Source organism: Hemiscyllium ocellatum, chromosome 3 (assembly GCF_020745735.1).
Source record: "Hemiscyllium ocellatum isolate sHemOce1 chromosome 3, sHemOce1.pat.X.cur, whole genome shotgun sequence".
In the NCBI taxonomy this organism is placed as follows: Eukaryota; Metazoa; Chordata; class Chondrichthyes; order Orectolobiformes; family Hemiscylliidae; genus Hemiscyllium; species Hemiscyllium ocellatum.
In genome coordinates this window covers 13,429,624-13,456,860 of record NC_083403.1, presented here as the reverse complement: position 1 = coordinate 13,456,860, position 27,237 = coordinate 13,429,624, and the positions used below count along the sequence as shown (strand labels likewise).

At 45.7% G+C, this 27,237-nt stretch overlaps 1 protein-coding gene across 1 annotated transcript in view; it reads left to right on the top strand.

Moving 5' to 3' along the window:
* stum (stum, mechanosensory transduction mediator homolog) overlaps positions 1-26,579 on the top strand; it is a 45,174-nt gene extending 18,595 nt beyond the window's left edge. Inside the window, exons 2-3 of the mRNA XM_060855729.1 lie at positions 24,599-24,778; positions 26,387-26,579. Of these exons, the coding sequence (XP_060711712.1) occupies positions 24,599-24,778; positions 26,387-26,421 (215 nt within the window). The 3' untranslated portion in view covers positions 26,422-26,579. The remainder of the gene's footprint in view (positions 1-24,598; positions 24,779-26,386) is intronic.
* Positions 26,580-27,237: the final 658 nt, after the last annotated feature.

The following is a 27,237-nucleotide window of genomic DNA, read 5'->3' as shown; positions in this document are numbered from 1 at the left end:
TACCTACCATCCCTTAATTTAAAGCTATGCCCCCTCGTAATATCTGACTCCATACGTGGGAAAAGGTTCTCATGGTCAACCCTATCTAAACCCCTAATCATCTTGTACACCTCTATCAAGTCACCCCTAAACCTTATTTTCTCCAATGAGAACAGCTCCAAGTGCCTCAGCCTTTCCTCATACGATCTTCAGCTTGTGGTGCTGTATGTCCGTTCGGACAGTTATTGTGGGAAGCATCATGAATGTAGTTGGCAGTTGGAAGGAGGGCATTGTTAAACAGCAATACAAGAGTCTACCAAAGGGTTATTTTAAAAAAATACTCCCAACATATTCACCAAAACTTAGAAGTTGCTGCTGGGCAATTTGAAGTAATTTTGGGGTGTAGGTTTGCTCGCTGAGCTATAGGTTTGATATCCAGACGTTCCATTACCTGGCTAGGTAACATCATCAGTGGCGACCTCCAAGTGAAGCGAAGCTGTTGTCTCCTGATTTCTATTTATATCTTTCTCCTGGATGGGGTTCCTGGGGTTTGTGGTGATGTCATTTCCTGTTCGTTTTCTGAGGGGTTGATAGATGGCATCTAGATCTATGTGTTTGTTTATGGCGTTGTGGTTGGAGTGCCAGGCCTCCAGGAATTCTCTGGCCTTTTGCCAGACAACAAACTCGCATTCCTGGACGTCACAGTCGAAAGATAGGACAACGGAGAACTACAAACCTGTGTATACAGAAATCCGACAAACACTGACCAAATACATAACTACACCAGCAACCATCCCAACACACACAGACCAAGCTGTATCAGAAGACTGGATATCAAACCTGCAGCTCAGCGAACAAACCTAAACCCTAAACCTCAACCTGAGCTACAAACCTTGCATGAAGTAATCTTTATTTTATTCAACTGGAGAACCAGTCGGGTGCAGGAGTAGGCGTAGGCCATTTGGCCCATTTGAGTTTGCTGTGCCAATCACCTTCCTGCCTCACCACCATAGCCCTTGCTTCCCTTCTTGATTAAAAATCTGTCTAGCTCAATATACTTAAATATCCAACCTCGACAGCCTTCTGGGGTAGAGAATTCCACAGATTCACTACTCTCAAAAAGAATTCCTCTTCATTCTGTCTTAAATTTATGGCTCTTTATTCTGAGATTATGCTCTCCGGCGCTAGACTCTCCCACAAGGGGAAACGACCTTTCTACCCTGTCAAGTTCCCTCAGACTCTTTTATGTTTCAATAAGGTCATATAAACATAGCAGTTAGGAACTGGAGTAGGCCAATTGACCACTTGAGCCTGCTGTCCATTGATCATGGCTGAGGATTGAGCTCAAGACTCTTATCACCACCCACCCCCCACCCCCAAAATGTCTTGATCCTTTTAGCCACAAGAGTTCTATCTACCACCTCCTTAAAAACATAACGGTTTGGCCTCAACCACTCTCTGCGGTGGTGAATTCCACAGGGTCTCTACCGTCTCCTTACATACCCACAACTGTGGGGCCGAATTCCAGCCCAACTCCCGCTACAGGTTTGCTGATGACGCCACCATTGTCGGTCGGACCTCAAACAACAAGAGAGTACAGGTAAAAAGACCACAATCTCTCCATCCATGTCAGCAAAGCAAAGGAGCTGCTCATTGACTTCAGGAAGCAGAGTGGAGGGCGTGACCCTGCCTGCATCACTGGTGGAAATGACCAGGAGTGTCATGTTTCTAAGAGTGATGATCTCCACCAATCACCACTTCAACAGTCAAGAAAGCACAACAACATCTCCACTTCCTCAAGAGGCTAAGGAAATTCAGCACATTTGCAAGGACTCTGACCAATTTTTATAGATGCACCAGAGAGATCGTCCTGTCTGGATGCATCACAGTGTGGTGCAACAACCACTCTTCTCAAAACCAGAACAAGGCACAGAGAGTTATGAACAGAACCCAGTCCATCAAGGATTGGTGCTGGGTCCTCTACTTTTTGTCATTTACATAAATGATTTGGATGCGAGCATAAGAAGTACAGTTAGTAAGTTTGCAGATGACACCAAAATTGGAGGTGTAGTGGACAGCAAAGAGGGTTACCTCAGATTGCAACAGGATCTGGACCAGATGGGCTGAGAAGTGGCAGGTGGAGTTTACTTCAGATAAATGCGAGGTGCTGCATTTTGGGAAAGCAAATTTTAGCAGGACTTATACACTTCATGGTAAGGTCCTAGGGAGTGTTGCTGAACAAAGAGACCTTGGAATGCAGGTTCTTAGCTCCTTGAAAGTGGAATCGCAGGTAGATAGGATAGTGAAGAAGGCATTTGGTATGCTTTCATTTATTGGTCAGAGTATTGAGTACAGGAGTTGGGAGGTCATGTTGCGGCTGTACAGGACATTGGTTAGGCCACTGTTGGAATATTGCATGCAGTTCTGGTCTCCTTCCTATCGGAAAGATGTTGTGAAACTTGAAAGGGTTCAGAAAAGATTTACAAGGATGTTGCCAGGGTTGGAGGATTTGAGCTATAGGGAGAGGCTGAACAGGCTGGGGCTGTTTTCCCTGGAGCGTCGGAGGCTGAGGGGTGACCTTATAGAGGTTTACAAAATCATGAGGGGCATGGATAGGGTAAATAGGAAAAGTATTTTCTCTGGGTCGGGGAGTCCAGAACTAGAGGGCATAGGTTTAGGGTGAGAGGGGAAATATATAAAAGAGACCTACGGGGCAACTTTTTCACGCAGAGGGTGGTACGTGTATGGAATGAGCTGCCAGAGGAAGTGGTGGAGGTTGGTACAATTGCAATATTTAAGAGGCATTTGGATGGGTATATGAACAGGAAGGGTTTGGAGGGATATGGGCCGGGTGCTGGCAGGTGGGACTAGATTGGGTTGGGATATCTGGTCGGCATGGACGGGTTGGACCGAAGGGTCTGTTTCCGTGCTGTACGTCTCTGTCTCTATGACTCTGCCCCGCTGCCTTGGGAAAGCAACCAACATCATCATAGATCCTTTCCACCCCAGTTATACTCTCTTCACCCTCTTCCATCAGGCAGTGGATATAAAAGTTTGAATACATGTACAAACAGCTTTTTTCCTGCTGTTATCAGGCTTTTGAACAGACTGCTCAAATGTTAATTTTGATCCCCCTCTCCCCCTCTTTCCCCTCTCCCCTAATAAATGATGCCAATAAATCAAATATAAATTTTCTGGGCAAAAAATGTTTTCCTCATCTTAGTCCTAAAAGATTTACTCCCTCTCTCTGACCCCAAGTACTGGATTCCCTCATCAATGGGAACATCCTCCCTGCATCTAACATGTCTAGTCCTTTCAGAATTGTAGAAAGTTAAAAATGACACATCACTAGGTAATAGTCCATCAGGTTTATTTGGAAGCGCTAGATTTCGGAGCGCTGCTCTTTCATCGGGTGATTTTTAACTTTGTACACCCCAGTCTAACACTGGCATTGAGTAAAAAGTGAGGTCTGCAGATGCTGGAGATCAGAGCTGAAAATGTGTTGCTGGTTAAAGCACAGCAGGTTAGGCAGCATCCAAGGAACAGGAAATTCGACGTTTCGGGCCAGAGCCCTTCATCAGGACACTGGCATTGCCAAATCAGAATTCTAGAGGTTTCTATGAGATTTCCGCCCCCTCCCCTAATTTATCTAAACTCCAATGAATACAATCCTAAATGATTCAACGTCCCCTCATATGTCAGTCCTGTCATCCCAGGAATCAACCTTAGTCCTTCTGTAGTGAGAACATAGTTCCTCAGATAAGGAGCCCAAAACTGCACACAGTATTCTGGGTGTGACCCTGTATAGTTGCAGCAGGACATTGTTGTTCCTGGACCCAAATCTTCTTGCTATGAAAACCAAGGTGCGTTTTGCCTTCTTTACTGCTGATGTACCAACCAATTCCTTACCTTCAGCAACTGGTGCATGAGAGCATTCCAGACTCATTGAATATTCTCCCCTCTCAACATACAGCCGTTCAAATAATAATCTGACTTCCTGTTTTTGCTGCCGCAGTGGATCACGCCACATTTATCCACATTATATGCATGTGGCATACACTTGTGACCACTCGCTTGGCCTGACTGAAGCATCTCTCCATCTTCTCAAGGCTCACCTTTCCACCAACTTTGTGTTATATTTCATTCTTCTAAACTCCATTGAGCAATGGCACAAAGCTGGTCCTTTTTATTTTCGAAAAGCAGTTTGTGTTTTTTTTTTCCCCAGAGGGACAGTAAATGGGCCGGGCTCTGAAATGGCTGGGTTTGGTAAAGAGATGGAAGGCCTTTTTGTTTCTATGGAAATAGCTGAGTCTTTAAGCCAAAGCGTTCATGATTTGAGAAGTAACTTGTATAAGTCATGGGGGCATGGCCAGCTCTCTAGCTGAGCAGTTCAGTCCAGACCTAGTTCAGGAGTTCAGCTGTGGGCTGTGTAGAAACAGGCTGCGAGACTCTCTCTCTCCTTCTGCCCTTCTAACTTCGATCTGTAAGCTTTTGTTTTTTTACTGTGTTTAAGGGGTTTGCTCAGGGGGACTGTTGTTTACATTCTGAACAGCATAACCAAGACTCTAGTTTGAAAGGGCTTATTTATTCAGTTCCTTGTGTCTCATTGTGTAATTCTGTGAATAATGTTTTCTGCTTTAAAACCAGGTAGTCAACCTAGCTAACCTATTTTCGGTAATTTTCACTGTACACTTACCGGAACAAATTGCAAAGTCATGGTCTGCTTAAGAATGTCATGAGTGGTCTGGCCTAGTCCATAACAGTAGGAGCCCAACCTACTCAATATCTCCTCCTAACATAGCCCTCCATACCTGGTATTAACTTGGTGAACCTTCTCTGGACTGCCTCCAATGCCAGGATATTTCCCTATGGATAAGAGGTGCTAAACTGTTCAGTATTCCAGCTGTCGTCTGACTAGTGCCTTACACTGCAGAGTTTCAACAACCTCCATATTTTTATATACTGCTCCCTTTTGAAATAAAGACCAGCATTCCAGTTGCCTTCCCTATTGACTGCTGAAATCTGCTAGTTTTTGGACGAAGACTCGCAAATCCCTCCCTCTAGCCTTCTGCAGTCGTCCTCCATTTGAATACTTTTCTGTGTTCTTCCTGTCAAAGTGCGTGACTTCACACTTCCCCGCATTATATTCCACTTTTCAAGATCTTGTTGACTCACTCAACCTGTCTATATCCCTCTGCAAACTCTTTGTGTCATCCTCCCCATTTATATTTGTGTCATTCACTAACGTGGCTAGGGTACATTCACTTCCCTCATCCATCTCATTTATGTAAATAGCCCCATTCTTGATTTTATATTTTTGAGTTAAGATGAGTTCGACTGTTTGGACTGATGTGTGCGTGAACACTTGTTTTGCATTCACTGTGCGGTTAGTCAATCTACTTCTCTGGTTCCATTTCGATTCCCATCTGAGTATTTACTCACTGTGTTTTCGGAAACATTTCAGAATCTGGGGAGTGATCAACCCTGATCTCCTAGTTCTGATCACAAGGTGGGATACTATTGTTGAAGGCTGTCTGGTGTCCTGTCTTTAAGGAGATAAAGCAGTTTGCTGGCTAAATGTTATTAAAAAGACAGTAACCACACAGTCAGGTGGAGTGTAAAGGTAGAAATACTAAGAGCTTATCAGAAAGGTGCAGTAATGATCATGAGAGATTTCAATGTCATGTTAACTGGAAAAATCAGATGGGTAGAAGTAGCATAGATGAGCGATTTAGATTAGATTAGATTCCCTACAGTGTGGAAACAGGCCCTTCGGCCCAACCAGTGCACACCGACCCTCCAAAGAATAACCCACCCAGACCCAATTCCCTTTGACTAATACACCTAACACATGTCCATGCTAAATTGCCCAATTCACCTGGCCTGCACATCTTCGGACTGTGGGAGGAAACCCACGCAGACACGGGGACGATCTGCAAACTCCACACAGCTGGAATCGAACCTGGGACCCTGGTGCTGTGAGGCAGCAGTGCTAACCACTGAGTCACCGTGCCACCCCTTCTTCACATGGGTTATGCCAAGCTGTGATATTACAGATTGTGCCAGAGTAAGATACTGTTGGTGTTGATGGCCCACAGTGCCTCAGGGATTCTCCGCCCTGAGTTGCTAGGTCTGTTCCAAGTCAATCCAATGTTTGCACAGCAGTACTGCCATACAACATGATGGAGTGCATTCTCCATGTGAAACCAGGATGTCATCTCCACAAGGTCACTCTTACTGATACTGGACATGGTTGGGTCAAATGTGACAAAATGAGGTATGTGAGGAGGGGGGGAGGAATTTCATATTATCCATTTTGGCAGAAAGAATAGAGAAAAAAAAACATGTTGCCTTAAGTGGTGAGAGTTTGCTCACCTCTGACCTGGATGACCTTGTACATAAACTGCAATCAAGGTGAAGATTCAGGTACAAAGAATAATTCCGAAAACTAATAGAACATTATCAGTTGCTGAGGGAAATTAAATACAAAGTTAGTGAGGTTATGACTTGGAGGTGCCGGGGTTGGACTGGGGTGGACAAAGTTACAAATTACACACCACCACACTATACTCCAACAGGTGTATTTGGAAGCACTAGCTTTCGGAGTGCTGCTCCTTCATCAGGTGGTCTCAAAGCTAGTGCTTCCAAATAAACCTGTTGGACTATAGTATGGTGGTGTGTAATTTGTAACTATACGTTACAGTGTATAGGTGAGATCACATCTGAGGTACATAGAACATAGAACATTACAGCGCAGTACAGACCCTTCGGCCCTCTGTTGCGCTGACCTGTCATACCAATCTGAAGCCCATCTAACCTACACTATTCCATGTACGTCCATATGCTTGTCCAATGACGACTTAAATGCAATTGAAGTTGGCGAATCTATTACCAATGCAGGCAAAGCATTCCATACCCTTACTACTCTGAGTAAAGAAACTACCTCTGACATCTGTCCTATATCTATCACCCCTCAATTTAAAGCTATGCCCCCTCGTGTTTGCCGTTCCCATACTTGGAAAAAGGCTCTCCCTGTCCACCCTATCTAACCCTCTGATTATCTTATATGTCTCTATTAAGTCACCTCTCAACCTTCTTCTCTCTAACAAAAGCAGCCTCAAGTCCCTCAGCCTTTCCTCGTAAGACCTTCCCTCCGTACCAGGCAACATCCTAGTAAATCTCCTCTGCACCCTTTCCAAAGCTTCCACATCCTTCATATAATGCGGTGACCAGAACTGTACACAATAGGCCAAGTGTGGCTGCACCAGAGCTTCGTACAGCTGTAGCATGACCCCATGGTTCTGGAACTCGATCCCTCTATTAATAAAAGCTAAAACACTGTATGCCTTCTTAACAACCCCATCAACCTGGGTGGCAACTTTCAAGGATCTGTGTACCTGGACACCGAGATCTCTCTGCTCATCTACACTACCAAGAACCTTACCATTATCCCAGCACTTTGCATTCCGGTTACTCCAATCGAAGTGAATCACCTCACACTTGTCCGCATTAAACTCCATTTGCCACCTCTCAGCCCAGCTCTGCAGCTTATCTATGTCTCTCTGTAACCTACAACATCCTTCGTCACTATCCACAACTCCACCGACCTTAGTGTTGTCTGCAAATTTACTAACCCACCCTTCTACGCCCTTATCCAGGGCGTTTATAAAAATGATGAACAGCAGTAGACCCAACACCGACCCTTGCGGTACACCACTAGTAACTGGACTCCAGGATGAACATTTCCCATCAACCACCACTCTCTGTCTTCTTTCAGCAAGCCAATTACTGATCCAAACTGCTATATCTCCCACAATCCCATTCCTCCGCATTTTGTACAATAGCCTACGTGGGGAACCTTATCGAATGCCTTGCTGAAATCCATATACACCACATCAACCAGATTACTCTGATCCACCTGTTTGGTCACCTTCTCAAAGAACTCGATAAGGTTTTTGTGAGGCACGACCTACCCTTCTCAAAACCGTGCTGACTATTCCCAATCAAATTATTCTTTTCTCGATGATTATAAATCCTATCTCTTATAACCTTTTCCAACACTTTACCAACAACTGAAGTAAGGCTCGCTGGTCTATAATTACCAGGATTGTCTCTACTCCCCGTCTTGAACAGGGAAACCACATTTGCTATCCTCCAGTCTTCTGGCACTATTCCTGTAGACAATGACGATTTAAAGATCAATGCCAAAGGCAATCTCCTCCCTGGCTTCCCAGAGGATCCTAGGATGAATCCCATCCTGCCCAGGGGTACTGCGGACAGTACTCGACACTGCACTTGGAAGGATGCTAAGGCATTGGAAACAGTTCTGAGAAGGTCTACTGGACCCGAACCTGGAATGAGCAGGTTACCATGAGGGAAGGTTGGATGAGCTGGGTTTGTATCTTCTAGAGTTTAGCAGAGTTAGAGATGACTTGATTAAAACAAAGGATCCTGCTGGAACTCGACAGAGTAGAGGTGGAGAGGATGTTTCCCCTTGAGTGATTCTAGAAGCAGCAATCACTCAATAAAAATAAGGGATTGCCCATTTAAGATATGGACATGGAGAAATCTTCGGGAATCGCTTCCTCAGTGTCTTTGAATATTCTTGAGGTAAAGAGGTGAAAGGTTATTGGGGAAAGGCAGACTGGTGAAGTAATTAGCTAAACCATGATGTTATGAAAACCCGGTAGGATTGAATGACCTGCCCTAGGTCCTAATTTGTATGTTTGTCAAAATTTGATAGGACTTCAGGCGATGTCTCTTTCCCTGGGTGTTGAGAATGTGGAACCGATATCATAAGCAGTAGATGATGCTGAATTGTATAGAGTCGTTGAAGTGGAGGTAGGATAAGGATGTGAGGAAGACATTTGCAGAGACCGTTCATGGATGTGTGCTAAGAAGGGGCTGGATTGAAGCCTGTAGTGTCGAGGTAGATTGTAACGAGGTCAGTCAGCTAAACCTCAGAATAGGAGTTCCCTGACTGGACCAGATTAACAGCCCCAACCAGAGATCCCTAGCTAATTTATAAAGAGGGTGAGTGTCTGAGCTAGTGATGCTCTAATGGCTGACTCTGTATGAAGCAGTCTAGATTAGAGTGGTGCTGGAAAAGCACAGCAGGTTCAGGACGATCTGAGGAGCAGGAATATCAACGTTTCGGGCAAAAGCCCTTCATCAGGGAGCAGTATAGTTAAGGGCTGTTCTTGTGTGAATAACTTGTTGTTGGGGTACTGTGGAATTATTTCAAGAAGGACTTGCAGATGGACCGAATGGTCTGTTTCTGAGTAGTACATTCTACGTAACTCCTGCCCGTTCCCAGGAAGATGCCGTTGTCCTATTGAATTCCCACCCCTGCCCGAGCGAGTTTCAAAGCTGTCCCCCTGAATCAAATTTTCCGGCCTTTCTCCATTCCAGACCTGTTCCCGGTCGATCTGCAAGTATGTCATTCTGGCCAAGCTGTCCAAATGACCAGTCATTTAAAAAGTCTGTGGGACCAGCCATAGTGTGGGGATTTGTAATTCTCCCTCAACCATCCTTCCTGGAGGCTTCCAGGGAAAAAAAAACTAATAGCATTTTTCACAGGAAAGCTTGGGGATAGCTGAAATAAAACTCAATCTGTTGTTCCATCTGTCCTCAGCCCAGCCTGTCCCAGTGCATCTGTCACTCTCCCATCTGTTAAACGTCATCTGGCACCGTCCACCTGTCACACTTCCTGCATTGATTTTGTAAAAAAAAACACACATTTTAAATTTTAAAAAATCTAAACAGAAACCAAGTTTTAGCATAGCAGTAAAATCTACAGGTAGCTTAATCAGCAGTTTGTCGAGATCCATGGCTATTTTCCAAATTCAAACAGTACTGTTCCAAAGGGATGATCCTGGGGCCAATAGCAAAATATCCCAGTTCTATTCCAGACCTCTAGTTACTCATGAGCAACATGGAAACCCCTGTTTTACTGTAAAACCCCCCCACACAATGATTCAGTGGTCTATGCACCCCCTTGTGTTACATTGACAGATCAGGAAGACCTGAAAATGTGTTGCTGGAAAAGCGCAGCAGGTCAGGCAGCATCCAAGGAACAGGAAATTCGACGTTTCGGGCATAAGCCCTTCTTCAGGATTCCTGAAGAAGGCCTTATGCCTGAAACGTCGAATTTCCTGTTCCTTGGATGCTGCCTGACCTGCTGCGCTTTTCCAGCAACACATTTTCTGCTCTGATCTCCAGCATCTGCAGTCCTCACTTTCTCCTCCAGATCAGGAAGACCCCAGCTTTCAAGCCCCCAGTCATTTCCCAGTTCAGGTCTGCAGGTTAAGATCAGGCCTATCATTTGGTCTGGGGTCTTAGCCACTTCCCAATCTCTGCTCACCTTAAATAGAACTGATCTGTGGCCAAAATCCCAATTCGTATCAAGTCTTACTGGACAGTCGGTGTTGTCTCTTTCAGACTCTGCCATTTCTTGAGCTTTCAGCTCCCTAAGTGTAAAGTTCCCATCCTTGTGTTCAAACCTGTCCCCAGCTTTTGTCCTAATCATTACAGAATCACAATGTTGCAACAGGCGGCCATTCAGCCTGTCTGCTCTGCACTGGCTCTTCAAATGAGCATTGCTAGTGCCAATCTCCTATGGTTTTTATCCCCCCCCATACCCTCACTCATAGTTCCTCAAACAGAAACAATCTTGAGCCCTTTTGAATGCCTCCATTGAATCTGCCTTTACCATGTTCCCTAACTACACACTGTGTGGAAAGTAGTTTTTCCTCCCTTGTTACATTTTCTGATTCGTTTTGGACAAAACTTTAAATCCATGCCCTCTTTTATGAGAGGGAGCAGCTTCACCCTACCTACTCTATCCAAACTGTTCGTGAGCTTGTAGAATCTCCTCTTCTTTCCAAGGAGATGGTTTGGGATATCTGGTCGGCATGGACAAGTTAGACCGAAGGGTCTGTTTCCGTGCTGTACATCTTTATTACTCTGAGAACAATCCCAACTTCCCCACCTGCCCTCATAACTGAAGTTCCTCAACCCTGAGACCATTCTTGTGAACCACGTCTATACTCTCTCTCCAATGTGTCCAGTTTTTTTTTCCCCAATAAGTGCTGCCCTGAACAGTACACAACACTCCAGCTGGACCCTCTCCAGTCTTCTGTCACCTCCATGTAACCCACTTTTCCCCAAATTCATTCATGGGATACATGTATCACAAGCATTTACTCTCCGTCCCTAATAGCCCAAAGTTAACAGTCAGCACATTGTTGTGGATCTGGAGTCACATGTGGGTCAGATTGGGTAAAGGTGATGAGGGATTTCATTCCCTGAAAGATGAGTGACCCTGATGGGTTTTCATATCAATTGAAGTGGTCACATGGTCATCATTAGGTCATGATTTGGAGCTGTCAGTGTTGGACTGGGGTGTACAGGGTTAAAAATCGCACAACACCAGGTCATAGTCCAACAGGTTTAATTGGAAGCACTAGCTTTCGGAGCGCTGCTCCTTCATCAGGTGGTTGTGGTCTACAACCTGTTGGGCTATAAGACCATAAGACATAGGAGTGGAAGTAAGGCCATTCGGCCCATCGAGTTCACTCCGCCATTCAATCATGGCTGATGGGCATTTCAACTCCACTTACCCGCATTCTCCCCGTAGCCCTTAATTCCTTGTGACATCGAGAATTTATCAATAATTTGGAGTTGTCTGATTTTTAACATCATTAGGTCAGTTCTTTTATTCCAGATTTTATTGTATGCAAATTTCACCATCTGCGGTGGGATTTGAACCCAGAACATTGGCCTAGAAAACTAGATTAGAGTCCAGTAATATGTCCATTATGCCAACACCTCTCCATCTGATTTGTAAAAGCCTCAATCCTTGACCAAGTCAGTGATAAATGTGGTGTGGCTCCAGTCTGGGGGTCTCTAGCAGGATACTGGGCATGAAGAAATGATCCAGATTTCAGGAAAAGTTCTGAATTCTATTGTCTGATGCCTTCATGACCTCGGAATGTCCCACAGTGCTTTACAGGGAACCAATTTGTGCACAGCAAGCTCCCACAAGCAGTAATATGGTAACTACGAGATATAATCTGTCCTTTTATGTTTCTCAGTTGAGGGTTGATTGTCAGCCAGGGCACCAATGCTCACTCCCACACCTCCCATGCCTTCCCCACCCACCCCCAGCCCAACTCCATGCTCTACCCACCAGAGAGAGGGCTCAGTTTATTGTCTCTCATCAGAAGGACAGTTCCTCAGCTAGGGAAGGCCAGCCCTGGTTTTGTTTTTGGTGTTCAGTGAATCTCTGGATGAGACTGTGGGTACAAGTACCTTCTGGACTTCCAATGCCATAGAGTGATTCCCAAAATGGAGGAGGCGAATCCAAAATGATTTGCATTTACAACAGTGCCTTTCACACCCCAATGCACTTCAGGAATGTTTCTAAACCAAATTTAACACCTAGGAGACATCAGGGCGCAGGTGACCACAAGCTTCACCAGAAGAATTGGGTTTTAAAGGGGGAAAGAGGTGGTTAGATACACGCGGGAAATGGGTTGGGCCCTCAGCAACTGAAGATATGTCCATCAAAAAGGTGATGTTTAAAATTTAAACCAGGACTAAATGTTTGGCTTACAGGGAAGAGACATTGGCCTTGAATAAGATTCCAGTGTAGTTTACAAACGCGGATTGCATGAACCTAGTTTGTATTTCCAAGTTTGGAATGAGGGAAAGGGGTGGTGGTGGAAATCCAATCAAGATATTGCAAATGAACGGATGATTATTATGGATTGGGAAACAGGAGCCAGCCCAATGTCATCTTAAAATGAGGGCCGAGGCTTCAGAGGAAAATGGAAATGCTTCACACACACACACACGTGCGCTGTTAGGAATCAGGAGTACTCCTCCTCCAAAATACTCCGGGACAGCTTTCAGAATTTGCAAATGATTTTCAAAATTTATTAGAGCAGAGGGTGATGAGGTTCCCAGGTAGAGATTAGTCACAATCGAGCCAGATGACCAATCCAAGGGGCTGAAAAGCCAATGATGTTTCTGCAGAATGGCCAATGAAATGAAGCCCCAGCCACAGTGTGGGATCCATCCAGCCAGTAAGGTTTAGGGGTGGGGGATACGTCAAGCAGCATTCTGGTGACTTCACCATCCCCACTGCCAAAAAAGAAGCCTGCTCGCTCGAGAGAAAGCTGTGACTATGACGATCCAGAGATACTTTGTGTTATGCATGCTGCAGGTTTACAACATGGTGATGAGTCAGCGCCGAGTCAGCGGGAGGAGCTGCTTGGAGCCCAGGATGAGCTAGTTTGAGTTGAAGTGGAGCTGATCTTTTTAAATTGGAATGTAAGCCTGGTTTGGCATATATCCCCTCCCCATGGCCCGGGTTTGGACTGTGGGCTATTTCAAAGGGCAGTTAAGAATTGGCCTTGTTGGTTTAGTGTTCTACTGAAGCCAAGCCTGGACAGGATTCCATATCCTAAGGATATTAAAGGAGTATTGGTACAATGGTGACCAGCACCTGTGGCTCACTGTTGGCTATTAAGCAATTTGGGTGTCCTGTATCATTGGGAGATAGTATCGAATTAGAAGATTCAGCCTCTGAGGGAGAGACCAGGGTTGCTACAATGGACAGTAACTTTCTTTTTTGATTTGATTTGATTTATTATTATCACATTCACCGAGATACAGTGAGGAGTATTGTTTTGCGTGCTAACCAGACAAATCATACCTTTTATATAAGTACATCAGGGTAGTAGAACAGAACGGAGACGATGCGGGCTGCAGATGCTGGAGATCAGAGTCGAGAGTGTGGTGCTGGAAAAGCACAGCAGGTCAGGCAGCATCCGAGGCGCAGGAGAATCAACGTTTCGGGCTTAAGCCCCTCATCAGGAAACTTCAGCATTCCTGATGAAGGGCTCCGGCCTGAAATAGTCCATGAGAGAATTGAAGGTTGTAGGAAGTAGGCAGAAAAGTGGAATTGAGGATTATCAGATCGGCCGCAATCTCATTGAACAGTATGCAGGCTCGATGGGCCGGATGGCCTCCTTCTGCTCCTGTGTTTGTATGGATCGCCATGTTAGACACCGACCACCAGTATGTTCTTGTCACAGTCAATAATATCTTGTGGGCACCAGTCTCTGAGAGGTCTCATGACGTATCTCTGATTCACTTACAGGATGCTTCTGCATTTCAAAGCTGCAGCAAGGGCTATCAGCAGCTCTCACTGCCCAGGTAATGGACTGGACCAGGCTGTCTCTCCAGTTTGGTTGCTTGGTCTCCGAGCATTCACTCTTTCGAAGCTCACGTACTTCTGTTTTGCCTTTGCTTTAGTGTAATTTGCCTCCTCGTCTGGAGATACAAAGCTCACCGAATGGCCGTGCTGTCTAGTACTGAAACAAAGCCAGGCCTCTTGTTCGGATTGTCAGCAGGCCCCAGGCCGTTGCAGAGAGACCGCCCTCAGGCGCAGTGACTCCATGGCAACCTCCATCCAGGGACTTGGGCACGGTCAATCAGCCCTCGGGCCTGTTGGTCAAAATGAGGAGCTGAATATTAGGCAGCAGGCCATTAACCTTAATTTTTTATATATATATATATATCCTATTGTGGACTGCTTTCCTCCTGGAATGAGAGAGAGGCAGGTTTGAAGGGAGATGAAAGGTGGGTGGCACAGCCATGGGGAGGCGTCCCACACGAGGGAGCGAGCAGCACAAAAGGCCGTGCAGGCTCCGTGATGTCAGGGGTATTGGGTGGGTTAGCGTGAGTGAGGGAAGGTGCTGCTGGCTATAGTGGGAGTGGTAGGTCGTGAGCCATGGTGGGAGGTGGGCACAGTCCGAGTTTGAGTGAGTGTGAATGTTCGAGGGAAGAGTGTGGCATTTACACCGTGGAGCGGGAGGTTCATTGACCTTCTTCCTACATTCCACCAGGAAGCTGAGACAACACTGGCCCAGGTAGGCAGCTTCACACATGGTAGCATGGTCTGGTTTGGTTCTGTCCTGGGGGCAAAGGAAATCCCACCTTTGCATTCCCCTATCCACCTGCACCTCCACATTCCTGCCCACATAACAGGCACCAATTTCCCCCTCTCTGCCGTGTCCAAGGCAAATGTCAGGAAGAGTTCAGGGATGCTCCGGGCTGGCAGTACTTGTCTGGGCGCACAGCGGCCTCCTTAAGATCGTGTGGGCTCAAGGAGAAATTGGTCAATTCTGGCGTATCCGCTAAATCATTCTGCGAATGGCGTGTGGTGAGTTGGGATGGGAATCCGATGGGAGGGTATGCCATTGAAGGGTGCGCAGAGGTGGGTAACGGCTGAGGCATGTTTGGTAAGATCTGGCAAAAAAATTGACCGGGCCTTACACTGAAAAACCCACCAAAACCTGTACACCGCTCTGATTTCACCAAAGGAAATGGACGATAGAATCTGTGGGATGGGGAGGGGGTGGGAAGGAGTGGAAAAATAGCTAAGTAAGGGAAGCATTATTTAATTGGTTCTGGTCCACAAATGTTGGCAAGGGAGTTATCGGGTAAGTCCCAGCCATTAAATACATTGACCTAAAATGGAATTATCTATGTGCTGCTGCTGCTGCTGCTGCGTTTTTGTTTTTGGCAGGTTACTCACATTTGCTTCATCCTCCTCCCTGAGAATCTCTGGGGAGAATACTTTCTGGGGCTTGGTGGTGACCCAGAACAGGACATTCCCATGGGAAACTGTTTCCTTCAGAGGCCTCTGCTCCCAAATGCCAGAACTGTTTTGGTTTAGGAGCTGCCCTTTGTATTTATTTTTATCATTTTTTTGTTCTTTCCTAAATAATAGACAGCATTCCTTTCTTTTCCCAAACCAATCATTAGGCTGATGACCTAGTGAGCGAGAGAGAGAGAGAGAGAGAGAGAGAGAGAGTGTGTGTGTGTGTGTGTGTGTGTGTGTTTTTTGCAGTAACCACCTCTTCAAATAAAAATCATGTCGTTTTACACTGTAATCCATAGAAATGGAGACCGTAGGAGTGTGAGTAAGCCATTGAGCCCTGCTGCACCGTTCAATGTGATTGTGGCTAATTATCTAACTCAGTACAGAGGAACCTCGATTATCCGAATATCGGATTATCTGAAGAAGATCTCAAGGTTCAGATAGAAACATTACATCAAAGAGGTGTTGGAACACTGATCGTGTCTTTTGTTTACAATGATTAAAAATGAACTCCACTTACTAGAATGCTGCCGAGTACAGTCCTAGACACCAATAGGAGCCCAGGCACCGTCAGCCAATGACTGATTGTTCGCCTCTCCCTCTCTCCCCACGCTTTCCCTGGAGTTCTACACAGGGGTGTACTCTAAACCCCCCTCTTCCCCAGGTAATCTCTCCAACGTTGTCCTGGACAGGGCAGAGGTGGAACCTGTCAAAATGTTTCAGTAAAAAGGTGTGTGTGTGTGTGTTCTGTGTGCGCACGTGTCTGTCTGTGTGTGCGTGCGTGTCTGTGTGTGCGCGTCTGTCTGTGTGTGCGTGCGTGTCTGTGTGTGTGTGTCTGTGTGTGTGCGTGCGTGTCTGTGTGTGTGCGTCTGTCTGTGTGTCTGTGTGTGCGCGCGTGTGTCTGTGTGTGCGCGCGCGTGTCTGTGTGTCTGTGTGTGTGTGTCTGTGTGTGCGCGCGTGTGTCTGTGTATGTGCGCACGCGTGTGTGTGTACATGCGCTCTCCCCCCAAAGGCAGAAGCAATCTTACTTTTGGTGTCCAGTCCAGCTGCCCAGGGAGGGAGCGGGAAGTGAGATTGGGGAGGCAGATGGGGACAGGGTTGGTGGGAATGGAGTTGCTGTGTCGGATGGGGGTGGGGTTGGGGGAGGGATGAGGGAGCGGGGGGCTCGTGCGCAGTGTGCTGCTGCCTGAACGGGACGCGGAGTTAGCAAGTGCTCGCTGTGTCAATCCCATTGAACTGATGGTGGTGGTGGCGGTGATTTGGGGGGGGTTTCAGTAATGCTGCAGGTCCCTCACACACAAGTGTGTGTGTGTCTCTGCTCAGAAACAAACTCTGAGACAGACCGAGGGAGCACGGCAGGCAGAACAAGGAAAAAGGAAACTTCAGAAAACTCAAGTCCCAGAGGAAAGGCATTGAATCAATTAACCGAATAATTAAATTATCCGAACAAAATAGTGCCCGTCCATCTCGTTTGGATAATCGAGGTTCCTCTGTAGCCTGTTTCCATTTTCTCCCTGTGCTCTTTGATCTCTTTAGATTTAAGAACTAGATCTGACTTTTTCTTGAAAACATTTAATGTTTTGGCCCTAACTGCTCCTGGTGGTAGTGAATTCCACAGGCTCAGCATTCTCTGGGTGAAAACGTTTTACAATGTGCTCCTAAAAGGTTTATCCTGTACCCTTAAACTCTGACTCCTAGTTTTGGACGCGCTGGTCATCGGTAACAGCCTTCCTATATTTGTCCTGTTAGAATTTTGTCAGTTTTTATGAGATCCTCCCTCCTTTCTCTAAATGCCAGTGAATACAGTCTGAACCGATCCGGTCTCTCCTAATACATCAGTCCTGCCATCCCAGCAATCAGGAACGATGAAGGGCTTTTGCCCGAAATGTCGATTTTCCTGCTCCTCGGATGCTGCCTGACCTGCTGTGCTTTTCCAGCACCACTCTGATCGAGACTCTGCAGTCCTCACTTTTCCCTATCAGAGACTGGGGAACCAAGTTTCCAAGGATGGAGGATCCCGTGTTGGCTGAGCTGAAATGAACCATCATTAGAAATAGGAGCTGAATGTTGCAGTTCTCAGGTGAGTCCAGGAGGAGGTGGGGAAGACAGAATAAAGCAGAGAGCAGCGAGTATAGTCCCACTATTGTACAACAAGGCTGATTTAGATAGGGTTTCAAAATTGAATCCATGCCATGTAGCTTCAGTGCAAGAGATTGGAGCCACCAGGCAGGAGAGAACTTACTGAGTGATATCGGATTGGAAAAACAACAATGGAATGGTGTTTGGAGACAGTACTGTCCTGCAGTTGTTGGGTTAGGCTTATATCGTTTTATTGTAATGTTTTGAGTGACCGAGTATTCCAGGCTATGATATCTTTCCCTGACACCTGCAGTCCCTGGGCAAAGTTTATTGTTTAAATCTTCAACTCAAATTCCCTGGTGTTTTTTCTTTTTTTTTTCAGCACCTCGTATTTTTGTTCATAGTGGTGTCCTTTTATGGGTGAAGATGATTGGCTGCCTTTCTCATGATCTCTCCCCAATTTACCCAAAGTGTCCTGTGCTGTATTGTGGAGTTTGGGAAATTGTATGTAGTGGGGGTCACTGAATGAGGCCATGATTGTGTACCAGCTCTGATAGGATGATCCAATTAATCTGACCCCCCCCCCCATTCTGTTTTCTTATGGCATTGCACATTTTTCATTTGCAAGTATTTATCTGATTGCCTTTTGAAGTTTACTATTCTATATGTGTATAAAGATTAACGGGGATGGGGAAATAGGGTCAACTAGGGGATCTCTAGCTGGGGTTAGGGGCTCAGCGAAGGTAGAAAATGGTTACTGGGTTCTAGATTTCTGCTCCTAGGCTAGGAGTGCATCATTGGGAAAAGTCCTGACTCTTCCAACCCTGTTTTGGGAAGAAGTGTTGTAGCTGATGAGAGTGGGAGAGGGGAGGAAGAGCTCAAGTACCTAATCCCTTATAAAAGAAAGTATTTGTATTTATAGTCAGATACCAAATACTTCACAACAACTTCGTACTGTCAAAGATGATGTTTTCTAGGTGCCATGCAGTGGTGAGGCATTAGGTGGAAAAGCATAAGCAATCAGACAGCTTCCAAGGAGCGGGAGAGTCAATGTTTTGAGCATATGCTCTTCATGGATGTGTGTGTGGTGGGGGGTGGGGGGGAGGGGGGGAGGCCAAGAGATAAATGGAAGAGGGCTGGAGCTGGGGGGGTCTGCAGTCCTCACTTTCTCCTAGCCATGCAGTAGTGGGTCAGGCAATACACCGATAGAGCAGATGAATTTGTGGCAGAAGGGTTTGGTGCTGGAGGGAAGGCTTTAGATTCCTGAGGCTTTGGGACCATTTCTGTGGGAGGTTGGACCCCTATGAGTTGGATGTGCTACATCTGGACAGGAACAGAGTTCAAATGGGAACGAAACTGAGATGAGATTAGAAGTTAAAGTGCTATTCAGTGAGTCAGAAGGTGAAGGCAATATAGGCTTAGTGAGGTTTGAGAAGATTTGCAGCTCAAGTTGAGGTTCTGGATGTAGGTTTGTTCGCTGAGCTGGAAGGTTCATTTTTCAGACGTGTCGTCACCCTACTAGGTAACATCTTCAGTGAGCTGAAAATTCCTGCTTTTTGTTTACATGTTGGAGTTTCTTTGGGTTGGTGATGTCATTTCCTGTGGTGATGTCACTTCCTATGGTGATAAAGGAATCCGTTAAAGTTGTGAGGAGAGATGATATTTTGGAAGGATCATCAAATGGGATCAAGCAGGTATAAACTATAACCCCACACAGTCAGGGAGAAAGATCAAATATGTTTTTTTTTAAATTACTCCTAGATGTGGACAGTGCTATTTGGTCCAGCATTTATGACCTGACCTTAATTGTCCTTGAGAAGTAGGTGGTGCGCTGCCTTGTTGAACCGCTGCAGTCTGTATGCTATGGGAAGAATATGTAACCATATTTCAGCCAAGTGTCAGAATAATAAGGCAGTAACATTTTGGGGATTTTAATGACTCATGTGGGATCCTTTTAGTGCGCAAGATAGGGAGAGAGCAAAGTCTTATATTGCATCCAGGAAAACTTTGTTACCCTGTACATAGCCCAACACATTGTGGGGAGGGTACTGGACCGAACGTTTAGAAATGAGCCTGGGAAGGTGGAAGGAATTTCAAGGAGTTCAGGAGAAGCATTTTGGAAATAATGACCACCGCTCAAGTTAGATTTAGGACAGTAATGGACAAGGATGCGCCAGGGATAAACAGGGGAAGGCTAATTTATCGAAAACAAAATACAATTTGGCCCAAGTGGAGTGGAGCAACTCCTTGTAGATAAAATGGTTAGAGTAATAGGAGACTTTAAAGGTGGAAATAATGAGAGTTCAGAGCAAATATGCTCACATAAAGTTTTTGTTGCAAACGTTTCGTCCCCTGGCTCTGAGACATCATCAGTGCTCTGGAGCCTCTTGCGAAGCGCTTCTTTGATGTTTCTTCCGGTATTTATAGTGGTCTGTCCTTGCCGCTTCCGGGTGTCAGTTTCAGCTGTCCGCTGTAGTGGTTGGTATATTGGGTCCAGGTCGATGTGTTTGTTGATGGAGTTTGTGGATGAATGCCATGCCTCTAGAAATTCCCTGGCTGTTCTCTGTCTGGCTTGCTCTATGATAGTAGTGTTTTCCCAGTCGAATTCATGTTGCTTGTTGTCTGCGTGTGTGGCTACTAGGGATAGCTGGTCGTGTCGTTTCGTGGCTAGTTGATGTTCATGTATGCGGATTGTTAGCTGTCTTCCTGTTTGTCCTATATAGTGTTTTGTGCAGTCCTTGCATGGTATTTTGTAAACTACATTAGTTTTGCTCATGTTGGGTATCAGGTCCTTTGTTCTAGTAAGTTGTTGTCTGAGCATGGCTGTTGGTTTGTGTGCCGTTATGAGTCCTAAGGGTCGCAGTAGTCTGGCTGTCAGTTCTGAAACGCTCCTGATGTATGGTAGTGTGGCTAGTCCTTTTGGTTGTGGCATGTCCTCGTTCCGTGGTCTATCTCTTAGGCATCTGTTGATAAAGTTGCGCGGGTATCCGTTTTTGGCGAATACCTTGTATAGGTGTTCCTCTTCCTCTTTTCGCAGTTCTGGTGTACTGCAGTGTGTTGTGGCTGTTTTGAATAGTGTCCTGATGCAGCTTCGTTTGTATGTGTTGGGGTGGTTACTTTCATAGTTTAGGACTTGGTCTGTGTGTGTTGTTTTCCTGTGTACCCTTGTGGTGAATTCTCCGTTCGGTGTTCTCTGTACTATCACGTCTAGGAATGGGAGTTGGCTATCCTTTTCCTCTTCTCGTGTGAATCGGATTCCTGTGAGTGTGGCGTTGATGATTTGGTGTGTTTTTTCTATTTCCGTGTTTTTGATGATTACAAACGTGTCATCGACATATCTGACCCAGAGTTTGGGTTGAATTTGTGGTAGGGCTGTTTGTTCTAACCTTTGCATAACTGCCTCTGCTATGAGTCCCGAGATTGGTGATCCCATGGGTGTTCCATTGATTTGTTCATATATCTGATTGTTGAATGTAAAGTGTGTAGTGAGGCACAAGTCCAGTAGTTTAAGTATGCCATCTTTGTTGATAGGTTCCGCCTCCTGTTTTCTGTTCTGTATGTCCAGTAGGTTGGCTATTGTTTCTCTGGCTAGGGTTTTGTCAATCGAAGTGAACAGTGCCATCACGTCGAATGAGATCATGGTTTCTTCTTTGTCTATGTGTGTATTCCTGATGGCGTCCAAGAATTCCTGTGTTGATTGTATGGAGTGTTTGGATCAGCTGACCAGGTGTTTCAGTTTCTGTTGTAGTTCTTTGGCCAGTTTATGTGCTGGTGTCCCTGGTAGTGATACTATGGGTCTCAGTGGGATGTCTGGTTTGTGTACTTTGGGTAGTCCATAGAATCTGGGGGTGTTGTTGCTTTCCGGTTTCATTCTTCGTAGGTCCGCTTTGGTTATCTGTCCGTTTTTTTGTAGATTCCTTAGTGTGTTATTTATTCTATTGGTGAGTTGTGGTGTGGGGTCCGAATCCTTCATTTGGTAGGTGTTGGTGTCTGCGAGTAGGTGTTGTGCTTTTTTGATGTAATCTGATTTATCTAGGATATCCAGGAATTTATCCAGGACCTTAGTGTATGGTCATGTGGCTAGGGTCTCTAGGCATGTTGTTTAAGAATCAGCGGACTGTGATCATCAGTTACCTGTTCTTAAATATGTTGTCTAGGTGTTTTTTTTTCAGTTTCTGAAAGTCTGTGGGTGCTGCAGTGTAGTGGCTTGTTTAAACAATGTCCTGATACAGTCTGTTTGTGGGTATTGGGATGATTGCTCCTGTACACTGTCTGTTCATTTTATTGTGACATCTAGGAAGGGGAGTCTGTTATTGTTCTCTTCCTCTTTGGTGAACTTTATACCAGTAAGGATACTGTTTGTGGGTTTCTTCAGATTTGTTGCATTTCATGATGACTAACATTTCATCCACATAGTGGGCCCAAAGCTTGGGCTGGATCATGGGGAGGGCTGCTTGTACTAACCTCTGCACAACTGCTTCTGCCGAGAATCCTGATATCGGTGATCCCACGGATGTGCCATGATTTGTTTGTAGGTGGTGTTGTTGGAAGGTGAAGTGGGTAGTGGGGCACAGGTCTGCTAGCTTGAGGATGCTGTCCCTGCTGATGGAGTTGGTGCTGTCTGGTCTTTGTGTCCTTGGGTTGTCTCATAGACGAGAAGACACAATATGCCCAGAGACCCTAGCCACACGACCATACATTAGATAACTTACAGTGTGGAAACAGGCCTTTCGGCCCAACAAGTCCACACCGACCCGTCGAAGCGCAACCCACCCATACCCCTACATATACCCCTTACCTAACACTACGGGCAATTTAGCATGGCCAATTCACCTGACCCGCACATCTTTGGATTGTGGGAGGAAACCGGAGCACCCGGAGGAAACCCACGCAGACACGGGGAGAACGTGCAAGCTCCACACAGTCAGTCGCCTGAGGCGGGAATTGAACCCTGGTCTCTGGCGCTGTGAGGCAGCAGTGCTGACCACTGTGCCACCCACATTAAAGACATCTCGGAGATGACAACCAGACTACTCCAGTCCCTTCACATCGTGGTAGTCAACACACTGAAACAGCTCTTGATGAATCTAAAGGACCCTGTACCAACAACCAGCAGAACGAGCGTCATATATAAAATATCCTGCAAAAACTGCAGCAAACATTATATCAGACAGATGGGCAGGAAACTAGCCACCAGGATACATGAGCACTAACTAGCCACCAAAAGATATGACCAACTGTCACTAGCATCCTTACACACAGACAAAGAGGGACACCAGTTCGACTGGGACAATATCTCCATCCTAGGACAAGCTAAACAAAGGCACCCACGGAAATACCGAGAGCCTGGCATTCAAACTGGAACTCCATCAATAAACACATCGATTTGGACCCCATTTACCAGAAAAAGAACCGGAAATGATACCGCCCACAACAGACCAAGACACACAACTAGAAGGTGGGACAGAACACCAGTGCTTCAGCGGGGCTCACTGATGTTACCTGGAATGGTGACAAAACATCTGAGAATAAACCTTCCATCTCAGTGAGCAAACTTGTAATCGGAACCACAAACTGCGCACAAATATTCTCAAAAATCGAGAACTTGGTTTAATCAGGGATAGTCAGCATCACTTTATTAAGGGAAGGTCACGTTTGACAAACTTGGTCAAATCTTTTGAGGAGCTAAGCCAGAGTATTGATGAGTATAATGCATTTGTGATTTATTTGGACTTCAGCAAAGCTTTTGGTAAGGTCCTTCATGACAGACTGTTCAACGAAGTACGAGTCCATGGGATGCAAAAGCAGTGGCACGTTGGATCCAAAATTGGCCTAGAGGTGGGAAGCAGAGAGGGATGGTAGTGGTATGTTTCTGAGATTTGGAAGTCTGTTTTCACTGGGGTTCTGATCATTATGGTGTACATTAAGGATTTCGACTTAAAGGGTATGATCAGGAGCTTTTGCTGATGACAGAAAATTGGGAAAGTGTTTAAAAACAGGGATTAACTGCAGAAATATATCCCTGGACTGGTCAGTTGAATTCAACCCAAAACAGTGAGAGATAACACACTCATGGAGGGCTAACTAGACATTGGAAGTTCCAGAAAGCAGAGAATTCTTAGCGTGCATTTTCACAAGCTCCGGGAGCTAGTAATGCAAGTGGCGAAGGTAACCATCTCCAGGTATGAAAAGGTATATGGGATTCTAGCCTTTGAGCTGAGGCATAGAATATAAGAATAGGGAGGTTAAACTGGACCTGTGTAAAATACTGGTTAAAAAATGAGGTCTGCAGATGCTGGAGATCACAGTTGAAAATGTGTTGCTGGTTAAAGCACAGCAGGTTAGGCAGCATCCAAGGAATAGGAAATTCGACGTTTCGGCCATTCCTGATGAAGGGCTTATGCCCGAAACGTCGAATTTCCTATTCCTTGGATGCTGCCTAACCTGCTGTGCTTTAACCAGCAACACATTTTCAACTAAAATACTGGTTAGGCCACAACTGGAGTATTGTATGTAATCTTTTACAGATACACCATAGAATGCATCCCATCTAGACATCACAGTTTGGTATGGCAATGCTCTGCCCAAGAATGCAAGAAATTAGAGTTGTGAACACAGTCCAGTCCACCACTGGAGTGAAATGGTGTTTTTCTGTCCACTATACCATCAAAACAGTGGATGCACTTGGCTAAACATAAATGCTGCTTCAGTTGTAAAACTGTTTTCCCTTAATAATTAAAGGGAAAGGGCAGCCCCAAATGCTGGGTGTGTCCACTTGGATCTGAACCTCTGTGGACCGCGCTTCCCCTTTGGTGAAATGGGGCTGTGGGGCCATGGATTTGATTTTTGTTCCTTGTTGTCCCTCAGGAACCTTTGTGTCTGCCTTCATGGTGCTGTGTGGAGCGAGGACCGATCTGCCAAACCGTCACATGTGCTGTGTCTTTCTTCTTAACGTGGCTGCTGCCCTCATTCAGATCCTCACGGCGGTGGTGATGGTGGGCTGGATCATGAGTATATTCTGGGGAATGGACATGGTCATCCTAGCCAGTAAGTAGAAGCTGTGTGTCTCAAATTCCCTTCTCTGAGCGTCCTGTCACCGGAGAAAAGGGGGGAGTTCATGGTGGAGTTGGAGTGATGGTGTTGAGCTGGGTTGGGGGGATGTTGCTGATATCAGATTATTGGACGGTTACACTCCTAGAGAGATCTAGATCAGGTTAATAATTCCCTCTCGCTCAACTCTGTTGGAGTTTGGTTGCAGTCCTTTATTTTCAATTCAATCCAAAGCACGGGAAGTGTTTTAAATTACATCATTTCCATCTCTACAATCTAAAACCCTCCTTTGCTTTTCCCAATGTCGGATCTCCCGTGAACTTACCTTTCCTGAGCTCTGTCCCTCTCTGATATCTGCGTACTCCCAACGCTGGCCCCATGGGCATTCCCAATTTTAATCCGTCGTTGTCCCTGCCTTCACAGATGCCTAGTTTTCAAATTCTGGAATCCCCCTGATTTGAGGGCTCTTGTGGTGCAGTGGTAGTGTCCCTATGTCTGAGCCAGGAGACCCAGGGTTTGAGTCCCACCTGCCCCAGAGGTGCATCATAACATGTTTGAGCTGGTAGTTTGGAAAACATATCTCCCTTTAGGACACTCCCTGAAAGCTACCTCTGACCACACTTTGTACCTGCCCTAATAACTCAGGTATTGTTTGACCATGTTGCTCTGAACTGTCCTGTATTTAGCAGGGTTTGAAGGTGTGGCGCTCATTAGCAGAATGGTGTGATCTACCCAACATTGGTCTATTGGCACAGTGTGTGCAATGGCGCATTCACCAGGTCAAAGGTGGCAATGGCCATGGGCAACTCTCACCGAGATGGCGATCAGTCGTTCCGTTCACCTTAACCCACCAACCAAAAAACACTGTACATATGTTGCTCCTCAGTCATTTATTCCTAATTTGGAGATGGTGGACAAAGTTAAAAATCACCCAACATAAGGTTATGGTCCAACAGGTTTAATCAGAAGCGTTCGGAACACCGCTCCTTCATCAGGTGGTTGTGTGGATGAAGGAGCGTCGCTCCGAAGGCTAGTGCTTCCAGTTAAACCTGTTGGACTCTAACCTGGTGTTGTGTGAGTTTTAATTTTGTTCCCGGTAATTCTGGCAGTGCATTTCCAGTGAAGAAGAATTTCCTGGAGTTAGTCTTGAGATGACTGTGTTAACTGGGAGGAACCAGTCCAACTCTTCTGGAAGTTTTAAACAGTAAATTTCACTGATCGTATTTTCCATTGCTTTCACTGCATTTTATTCCTCTGAAGTAAAAGCTTGTGTCTTCCCAGTCTGCTCTCAGCTCTTCCCGGGATCACCTTGTATCCCAGAATCCACTGCAGCCTCAGAGCCTCCAGCTAGTGAACTCCCAGAAGGAGGAGACAAGAGAATAGTTTATTTGGAATAGCCCTTCTCCCACATTTTTTTTTGGGGGGGTTTGGCAAAACAAAGGTTGAGGGGGACAAGATGGTTAAAACACTGGGCAGGCACCCAAGGGAATGAGTGTCTGGGAGAAGGTTTGGGCACATGGGGGAGAATTGGTTTCCTTCTACGCTTGATTTCTGTTTCAAGGGGGGAAAATAAAAAGTGTTTTTTTTTTCCTTTTTTATTTGCAGGCTACAAAGAGCAGGGGATTCCTCACCAAGTGTAATCCCGTCCGTGGAAGGATCAATCGTTGTCCTGCCATTTCCCACCCGCAGCTGTGGCCCAAGGGCGTTCACTGGGCCTTCAGGATGTCAGTAGGCCCGAATGTCAGGCCGACTTTGATTCTTTTTTAATTTGTTTCAGTCAACTGTTTATAACTACGCTGAAGGGGAATGGGGGTGGGGGTGGTGGGTGTGATTAAAAATAAACCTGGTCGGTAATACCCTGTACTTGCCCCTCTGCCTTTGGAACTGCCCATTCGGTTGACCCGCAACGACCGTATCTTCAACCGTTTCCATGGTGAAGCGCCCTCGTTTTGCCAACGGTCTCCAGCACGAGCCACCCAGGGACTAGATCCGGCTTTCCAGTAAATTCCAAGGACGCTTTTTTTAAAAAAAAATGTTTCTGGCTGAGCCTGGGATTTAAAGTGCTAAACCCACTGCTTTATTTAAAAAAAAACCCACATTCGGATGAACAATTCTGAAGAAGGCTGGGAACAAATTCTGAATTAATTCGCGCTTTGGAAAGTTAGTGTGCAGACAATGTGTCCGAACCAATGAAAGGGATTTATGCCTGCTTTTATTTTTGTGGGAATCCTCAAAAACGTAGTTACTAAAGACTAACTAGGAAGCTGAGGGCAACAAAGCTTTTTTCAACTCCTCACCACCGTGGCATGTTATGTTTCATTCAAGTGAAAGCATTTTGCATCAATATGCTCTGTAAATACCTACTGGAAATTCTAATATAAATGAAAATTGAGGCAGGTTGGTTGGTTGATTGAAAATGGATGATGTGACCTGTTGTCCCCTCCTCCTTCGATATT